The sequence below is a fragment of the Indicator indicator genome, chromosome 23 (assembly GCF_027791375.1).
Source record: "Indicator indicator isolate 239-I01 chromosome 23, UM_Iind_1.1, whole genome shotgun sequence".
Taxonomy (NCBI): Eukaryota; Metazoa; Chordata; class Aves; order Piciformes; family Indicatoridae; genus Indicator; species Indicator indicator.
In genome coordinates this window covers 698518-707523 of record NC_072032.1, presented here as the reverse complement: position 1 = coordinate 707523, position 9006 = coordinate 698518, and the positions used below count along the sequence as shown (strand labels likewise).

The following is a 9006-nucleotide window of genomic DNA, read 5'->3' as shown; positions in this document are numbered from 1 at the left end:
AGAGCAACTGATGGCATTGACCTGGACCTGAGCAAAGCCTTCCACACTGTCCCACACCACCTCCTGGTCTCCAAACTGGTGACACATGGGCTTGATGGGTGGACCACGAGATGGCTACAGAACTGGCTTGATGGCTGCACCCAAAGAGTGGCTGTCAATGGCTCCATATCCCAGTGGAGGCCAGGGACAAGTGGAGTCCCTCAGGGCTCAGTCCTGGGACCAGTCTTGTTCAACATCTTTGTTGGTGACATGGACAGAGGCATTGAGTACACCCTCAGCAGGTTTGCTGATGACACCAAGCTGTGTGGTGCAGCAGACAGGCTGGAGGGAAGGGATCCATCCAGAGGGACCTAGACAGGCTACAGAGCTGAGCACAAGCCAACCTCATGAGGTTCAACAAGACCAAGTGCAAGGTCCTGCAGCTGGGTCGAGGAAATTCCAAGAACAAATCCAGGCTGGGCAGGGACTGGCTGGAGAGCAGCCCTGAGGAGAGGGACTTGGGGGTGCTGGGGGATGAGAAGCTCACCAGGAGCTGTCAATGTGCACTTGCAGCCCAGAAAGCCAACCAGAGCCTGGGCTGCATCAGGAGAAGTGTGGCCAGCAGGTCAAGGGAGGTGATTCTCCCCCTCTGCTCAGCTCTGCTGAGACCCCACCTGGAGTACTGCATCCAGTTCTGGAGCCCCTATTACAAGAGGGATCTGGACATGCTGGAAGGTGTCCAGAGAAGGGCCACCAGGATGATCAGAGGGCTGGAGCACCTCTCCTATGAGGAGAGACTGAAAGAGTTGCGGCTGTTCAGTATGGAGAAGAGAAGGCTATGAGGTGACCTTCTTGTGGCCTTTCAATATCTGAAGGGGGCTACAGGAAAGCTGGGGAGGGACTTTTTAGGCTGTCAGGTAGTGACAGGACGGGGGGGAATGGAATAAAGCTGGAAGTGGGGAGATTCAGACTGGACATGAGGAAGAAGTTCTTCCCCATGAGAGTGGTGAGAGCCTGGAATGGGTTGTCCAGGGAGGTGGTTGAGGCTCCATCCCTGGAGGTGTTTAAGGCCAGGCTGGATGAGGTTCTGTCCAGCCTGCTGTAGTGTGAGGTGTCCCTGCCCATGGCAGGGGGGTTGGAACTGGATGATCCTTGTGGTCCCTTCCAACCCTGACTGGTTTATGGTTCTATCTCTGGACCCTTTTCAATTTGATGTTAATGTTTGAACAGATCCATAAAATAATTGCATCACCTCACCTCTGCCCAGCCATGGGGCATTATAAAGCAAAGCTCTGCTGCCCAGCACAGCACCTTCTCTTGGCACAGGGGACACAGGGAGCCCTGCCACCATGAGCTTCACTGGGAAGTACGAGCTCCAGTCCCAGGAGAATTTTGAGCCTTTCATGAAAGCCCTTGGTAAGTGCCTGCATGTGCCCTGAGCCTGCATCTGCCATCTGCCTACATCTGCCTACATCTGACATCTGCCTGCATCTGCCTGCATCTGCCTGCATCTGCCTACATCTGCCTGCATCTGCCTACATCTGCCTGCATCTGCCATGTGCTGCTTTGCCTCCTGAGCTCCCAGTGCTCCCTGGCAGCCCAACTCTGCTGCTGCTCTTGACTGAAAAGCTCTCCCACTTTCCCTGCCTCTGTGCTATTGCAGTCCTTGGGGCTTTTTAAATGCATGTGCATGGAGATATGATCTCAAAACAGAGAAGAGAGCATCTCTGCCTGGTGGCTGGGGTTCAGGAGACCCTGGGTGAGATTTTGTGGCCTGCAGGGAACTGGTCCCAGCAGGCTGTGCAGCTGACAAGCAGTGACACCAGTGACAAACAGTGACAGCAGTGACAGAAGTGACAAGCAGTGACTGCAGTGACAGCAGGGACAGCAGTGACAAACAGTGAAAGCAGTGACAGCAGTGACAGCAACGACAGCAAGTAACAGCAGTGATAAACAGCGACAGCAGGGAGAGCAGTGACAGTAGTGACAGCAGTGACAAGCAGTGAGAAGCAGTGACAGCAGTGACAAGCACTGACAAGCACTGACAGCAGTGACATCAGGGAGAGCAGTGACAGTGACAGCAGAGACAGCAGTGACAGCAGTGACAGCAGTGATAAACAGTGACAGCAGGGAGAGCAGTGACAGTAGTGACAGCAGTGACAAGCACTGACACCAGTGACAGCAGTGATAACAGTGACAGCAGTGACAGAAGCGACAGCAGTGACAGCAGCGACAGCAGAGACAGCAGTGACAGCAGAGACAGCAGTGACAGCATTGATACCAGAGACAGCAGTGACAGCAGTGATAGTAGTGATAGCGGTGACAGTAGTGACAGCAGCGACGGCAGCGACGGCAGTGACAGCAGTGACAGTAGAGACAGCAGGGACAGCAGTGACAACAGCGACACCAGTGACAGCAGTGACAGCATTGATACCAGAGACAGCAGTGACAGCAGTGACAGTAGAGACAGCAGTGACAGCAGACACAGCAGTGACAGCAGTGACAGCAGTGACAGCAGCGACGGCAGCGACAGTAGAGACAGCAGTGACAGCAGTGACAGCAGCGACAGCAGTGACAGCAGTTATAGCAGAGACGGCAGTGACAGCAGCGACAGCAGTGACAAGCAGTTATAGCAGCGACAGCAGTGACAGCAGTGACAGCAGTGACAGCAGTGACATCAGTGACACCAGTGACAGCAGTGACAAGCAGTGACAAGCAGTTATAGCAGCAACAGCAGTGACAGCAGTGACAGCAGTGACAGCAGTGACACCAGTGACAGCAGTGACAGCAGCGACATCAGTGACAGCAGTGACATCAGCGACAGCAGTGACAGCAGTTATAGCAGCGACAGCAGTGACAGCAGTGACAGCAGTGACAGCAGTGACAAGCAGTGACAGCAGTTACAGCAGTGACAGCATTGATACCAGAGACAGCAGTGACAGCAGTGATAGTAGTGATAGCAGTGATAGCAGAGACAGCAGTGACAGCAGAGACAGCAGTGACAGCAGTGACAGCAGTGACAGCATTGATACCAGAGACAGCAGTGACAGCAGTGATAGCAGAGACAGCAGTGACAGCAGTGACAGCAGTCATAGTAGTGATAGCAGTGACAGTAGTGACAGCAGTGACAGCAGTGACAGCAGTGACAGCAGCGACAGCAGCGACGGCAGTGACAGCAGTGACAGCAGTGACACCAGGGACAGCAGTGAGAGCAGTGACAAGCAGTTATAGCAGTGACAGCAGTGACAGCAGTGACAGCAGTTATAGCAGTGACAGCAGCGACAGCAGCGACAGCAGCGACAGCAGCGACAGCAGTGACAGCAGCGACAGCAGTGACAGCAGTGACAGCAGTGACAGCAGTTATAGCAGCGACAGCAGCGACAGCAGCGACAGCAGCAACAGCAGTGACAGCAGTGACAGCAGTTATAGCAGTGACAGCAGCGACAGCAGCGACAGCAGCGACAGCAGTGACAGCAGTGACAGCAGTTATAGCAGTGACAGCAGTGACAGCAGTTATAGCAGCGACAGCAGCGACAGCAGTGACAGCAGTGACAGCAGTGACAGCAGTGACAGCTGTTATAGCAGTGACAGCAGTGACAGCAGCTACAGCAGCTACAGCAGCTACAGCAGCGACAGCAGCGACAGCAGAGACAGCAGCGACAGCAGAGACAGCAGTGACAGCAGCGACAGCAGCGACAGCAGTGACAGCAGCGACAGCAGTGACAGCAGAGACAGCAGCGACAGCAGAGACAGCAGCGACAGCAGAGACAGCAGTGACAGCAGTGACAGCATTGATACCAAAGACAGCAGTGACAGCAGTGATAGTAGTGATAGCAGTGACAGTAGTGACAGCAGTGACAGCAGCAACAGCAGCGACAGCAGAGACAGCAGCAACAGCAGGGACAGCAGAGACAATCTGTGACATCACTGGCAGTAGTGACAGCAGTGACAAGGAGTGACAGCAATGGCAGGAGTGACAAGCCAGCAGCACCTTGGTGGCCTGGGGCAGCTGTGGATCTGCTCTACCAAGCTGTGAGTTTTGAGGGCGAGCAGGAACTCTCTCAGATCATCACGGTGCTGTTCAGTGATGCTGCAAGGCCCTGAATTCCACCAGCCAGCAACTAAGTGGTCAGGGTTGCTCCAATGCATTCCCAGCAGTGTCCGTGTCAGGCACCTGCTCCTCCGGGGATTTTGTCCTGCCTCTGCACAGCTGTCTGCCAGAGGGGATCCACCTGTAAGGAGCAGCTTCAATCTTTGGAGAAGATTTTGGTGAGCTGGTTCTGAGGGACCCCAAATCTCATAAAACACCACCTGGTTCCCTCCTTCTGCCTTGGGTTATTGCATTTTCTCTGCTGGCCTCCCAGAGAGGGAAAGAAAATTGGGGGTTTAGTTTCTGTCTGGTGCTTAGCCAGGGGGTGGCTACTCTGCATCACCAGTGGCTCCACCTAACAACTCTTGTTCCTGGACAGGAATTCCTGATGAAATGATCCGAAAGATCAAGGACAATAAGTACACTGCAGAGATTGTGCAGGATGGGAAAAAGTTCAAGGTCACTGCGACCATTGGCTCCAAGGTGATGAGAAACGAGTTCGCCATTGGGGAGGAGTTTGACTATGAGCTGATGACGGGACAGAAAATCAAGGTGAGTCCCCAGCTCCTCCTCTGCCAGGGCTGGGGAGGCTCAAGGATATTAAGTTTCCTTTCCAGCCACTGCCTCTGCACTTGAGCACAGGGAGGGACCAGAGCAGAGGTATTAAAGCTGACAGAGGGAAGAGCCCTGGGCAGTCTCTCACAGTTTGCACGCAGGACTTGATGTGATGGGAAGGGGCAAACTGCTGAGACCAAGTCTGCAGGCGTGGCAGCCACTGCCCTGCTCCCTGCAGGCCCTCAGTCCTCTCAGGAACACTTCCTGGAAAGGAGAGTCCATTCTGGAGTCACCTTCCCAGGAGCCCAGGGCTCTGAAGTTCCCCAACCAGCACTTCTGCAGCTTGGCATTTCTACAGCTACATAGCCAGGTAGCACAAGGCCAGAGGCCAGAGTCTTCAGAGCCCATGTGGGGATGGGGGATGGAGATGCTTTGGTAAACTTTCGTGACAGCAAAAGGTCTGAAAGCTTTGAGGTGGGAAATGGTTGACTTTCTGTCCTGTTGCAGTATTGAACATCTCCCACCCAAGTTTTGCTAACTCAGAGGCAGTGCAGGACAGGTAGCCACTCAGTCACAAACCAACACATCTCTCCTTCAATCCCAGCAGCTGGCAGCCTCTCTGCCAGCCTTTTCCACTGCTGCTGTTTCCACTGGGGGAGATGATCTGGTGAGGTGAGGATTTGTCACCCTTGAGACTGGGTCATCTCCTGTTCCTGGACATTAGCTTCCAATGGGTCAGAAAATGCCAGGACAACAGCACCAGCAGCAGCAAACATTGCCTAGAGGCCTGCCTTGGGAGAAGTTGCCCCTGCAGGGACCTTGGTGAGCAGGAAGGATGATCAAAGAAATGCTCCAGTGAGCCCCAGCAGCTCAGTCACCATTTCCAGCATCACTGAAATCCCTAAGCAGAAGCTGTGGGGAGTTTTGCCCTCTGTAAATCCGCAGCTGCAGGGCAGAGGAACATGTCTGAGAGATGGACAGACAGAGGAACAGACAGGGGCCTTGCTGGGGGTCCTGCAGTCCTCTCCTTGGAGGCATGCAGCTGCTCCTGGTCTGGCTGCTGCATCAGGGCAGTTCAGAGGGACCAGCAGTGGCAGGGGGAAGAGCCTTCCTTCTTCTCCCCCAAAATTCATGTGTGGCTGTGATGCCCAGGGATGCCAAGGATCTGGCATCTAACAGTGTGGGAGCAGTGAGTGAGTCTGAATGGGAAGGAGAGAAGGAGGTACAGTGGCAAAGTCACAGCCCTGCAGAAGTCAAAGGAAGCATCCCCACCCTTGCTGTGCTGTAGCCAGGACCAGCACAACCTTCCCTCCTCAGCCTCCCAGCAAAGGCAGAGTCACCAGAGGAGCAGCTTGCTCCAGAGCGCTTCCAGGGGCAATGGTAGCAACTCAGTACAGAAGAGAAAGGACACAGTCTAGGGGCTGAGATGTTCTCCAGCAATAACAGCAGTGCCTCTGTCCTCTCCCACCAGGCTCTTTTTCAGATGGAAGGGAACAACAAACTGGTGGGAACCATGAAAGGGATGAAGTACATCAACGAACTCAATGGAGATGTCATGACCAGTGTAAGTGGAGAAGAGAAGAGCATGGGGGAGTGGTGCAGGCAGCTGCCTTCAGGGGGCTGGCCCTAGAAAGCCTGCAGAGATGCTGGGGATCGTTGAGAGGTGCTGGAGATCTTTGGGAGGTGGTGGAGATGAGGCCATGCCTGCAGACAGGCTGTCAGCCAAATCTGGTCAGTCAAGCAGGCACTGAAAGCAGTTTTTCATTATAGTCTGGTTGCCAGAATGCTCTTCCAAAGCCCAGCAGACATTTCTGATCAGATCCTCAGGTAAGGAGGGCACATTCTCAGCCAAACAGAACTGTACCTGTGTGCCAGGGCCTGGCACTTCTAAGGAAGACATCAGCAGACTGCTCCCACCTGAGGGATGCCAGATTATCCCTGCTTGCTTTGAGGTACTCTTGAAGAAATCCAAAGCGTTACTAATTGAGTTCACAGGAGATAGACTGCAGGGCAGTGCTGCTTTGATTTGCATGTCAGACGCTGTACAGGCAGAGTCTGGAGCCAAGCAGCATGGAAAGCTAAACCCCTCCATTTGCTTTTCAGGTAGCCACCATGGGTGACCTCACCTACAAGAGGATCATGAAGAGAATCTAGAAGCCCTGCACACCTCTCTGTGTGAAATGTGTCTATTAAAGTCACCTTTGTACTAAAGGCCTCCTCCTTGTCATCAGCTTCTTCCCCCTTGCTCCAAGGAGATGCAAGGCTGGGTACGTTCATGCAAGCCCAGCTAGAGCCTGGGCAATGAGCTGAGCCAGAGCTGTGCTGCTGTTGGGAAATGGAGCTGGGCTAGGCTGCAGCCTTGCAGCCATTGAGTCACCTTCTGGGATGTGCTCCATGCTGCTGAGCACTCTTCCAGATGCTCCTTCCTCCCTGGGGACCAATGCCAGCATCCTGTGGTCATGCCAGTGGTCATGCAGCCACAGCTGCCCTGGCTGGGTGGCTGCAGTGGGCAGGGGAAGGGCTCTGTTCCCAAGAGCTTTGTTCATGGCCAAAATGAGCACAGGGCAGGGCTAAAGGATGCTTTAGGTGGGGCTGAAGGTAGCCTCAGTGATCCTGCCTGGAAAGCTGCCTTGGGAAAGGCAGCAGCATGGGGGGAGTTCAGGTGTCTCAGCCATCATCTTCACCCTCACACCTCTACAACAGGCTCCAGCCCCACAGGCTCTGACCACTCCATCCCCATCACCTCCCCATCCCTTCTCACCAGCAGGAGGGCCTAGACAGTCCTTAGGTGCCCTGTGTGTGTTCCCCCCCAGACCATGGCTGGTAACTGCCTGAGCTGGGTCTGCACAGCTCCCCCAGGGTGAAGGACAGGTTGTGTCTCCTGGCAGGAGATGGGCACTGGCTGCTCACAGTGTAGATACAGAAGGAGCACCAAAGTCATCTCCCACGCAGTTGCTTGCTGCTGAAGGCTGTGTGCAGATGTGGCTTTCTGCTGCACAAAGGAGAGGAAACTTCTCTTCGCTGCCTTTTCCAAGCCCTGTGCTGGGATGACAACTGGGAATGATCACTGGCAGAAGGGTCCATGGCTGGTGTGAGGCACCTAGCAGGGATGATGGCCTTACAACTGCTCAAAGCTGATGAGGATGTTAGGAAAACCAGACGAGGCCTTTCCCACCTCCTTCTGCAACCCCAGCACATGCCACCAGTTTGTCCTCAGGTGCAGCTCTCCCCTGACTCCTCTCTCCTCTGGGGAGGCTCTCCTCTGACAGGTCAGCATTGATCCTCTTGCTGAGAACTTACCAATGCGGATTGCCACAGCAGATGGGCACCTCAAGGACAAACCAGAGGGCTGAGCTCAACAGCACCTACAGAGGAGATGCTGGGCTACAGTGAACTCAGATCTGCAGAAACATGGAAGCCAATAGAAGGCATCTCCATGGAGAAACTACCAAAGTTTCCTTCCATACTTGTCAATTCCAGAATCCTTTGCAAGTGTCCCTAGCTGTTTTGTAGCCTTGTCACCTACTACTAAAGCAGGAGCCCCTGTGGCATAGCAGCTTCCCAACCAACTCATTATTGGTTCAGTTTCTCCTCTGAGATAATCTTTTCTTACATGCCTGATTTCCTGCCTGGGTGCGTTAGCTGACTGTATATCATCCTTATCATCATTCTCATTTTCATCATCCTCATCTTCTTCATCCTGCTGTCTCTTAGACATCAGCATCTTCCCTGATAGAAGCCTCTGTTAGATCACCTTAAGTTCAGAATCACCTTGGTTCCTGATCTCTAAGAATTTTTACCCTGTTTTGTATCTTCATCATCTATTGGTGGCTTCACTAATTCAGCAAGATCTTTAAAACAAACTTTCTTTTCCTCCTCATCTCTTTGATCACTCCCTCCTTTCTCACCTTTCTTACCTTTCTTGGCTTGACTTCTTGTCTGCATTTGAGCGGAAGTATCCTCAGACATACCCTCCAAGGGGTCATCTAAGACTGTTTTTTTTTTTTTTTTGTCTGGCAACTCAACTGCAAATCTTCCAGCAGAAGCATATCAATTTGCTATTCCTATTGCAGAAGGTTGCGTGAACAAAGGGAACACTAAATTGATTTTTATGCTAAGCTTGAATCTGATGTTGTAGCAATTATATGACTACTGGCAGCAGCTGTATCAAGAAAGACATTCTGGCAGTTTGCACAGATGTAAAAGAAAACTCAAGAGAGATCTGGAATTAGGTTCAGATTCTGGTTACAGTGTTCAGGGATCACAATTAAGTACAGAGAAGAGAAGGCTTATGAGAGAGCTGCTGATAGCTTTGGCTCAGAGCCAGTAGCTGCAGGAACTCTGCCAGAACCTGAAATGGCTACCGTGGTTACACATGCAGC

At 53.0% G+C, this 9006-nt stretch overlaps 1 protein-coding gene across 1 annotated transcript; it reads left to right on the top strand.

The window, feature by feature from the left end:
* The first annotated feature begins 1310 nt into the window (after positions 1–1310).
* On the top strand, positions 1311–6816 carry LOC128974842 (fatty acid-binding protein, liver-like). The gene is made up of 4 exons (XM_054391581.1): positions 1311–1395; positions 4449–4621; positions 6096–6188; positions 6728–6816. The coding sequence occupies exons 1-4, from the start codon at positions 1329–1331 to the stop codon at positions 6776–6778; spliced, it is 384 nt and encodes a 127-aa protein (XP_054247556.1). The 5' UTR covers positions 1311–1328; the 3' UTR covers positions 6779–6816.
* The last annotated feature ends 2190 nt before the right edge of the window (positions 6817–9006 follow it).

What these genes read in the sequence shown, in the direction of transcription:
- LOC128974842 (XM_054391581.1), top strand. Translation starts at nt 1,329, where the DNA reads ATGAGCTTCACTGGGAAGTACGAGCTCCAGTCCCAGGAGAATTTTGAG. An exon ending in GCCTTTCATGAAAGCCCTTG is followed by an intron (nt 1,396 to 4,448) that starts GTAAGTGCCTGC and finishes GTTCCTGGACAG; the next exon opens with GAATTCCTGATGAAATGATC. An exon ending in ATGGAGATGTCATGACCAGT is followed by an intron (nt 6,189 to 6,727) that starts GTAAGTGGAGAA and finishes TTTGCTTTTCAG; the next exon opens with GTAGCCACCATGGGTGACCT.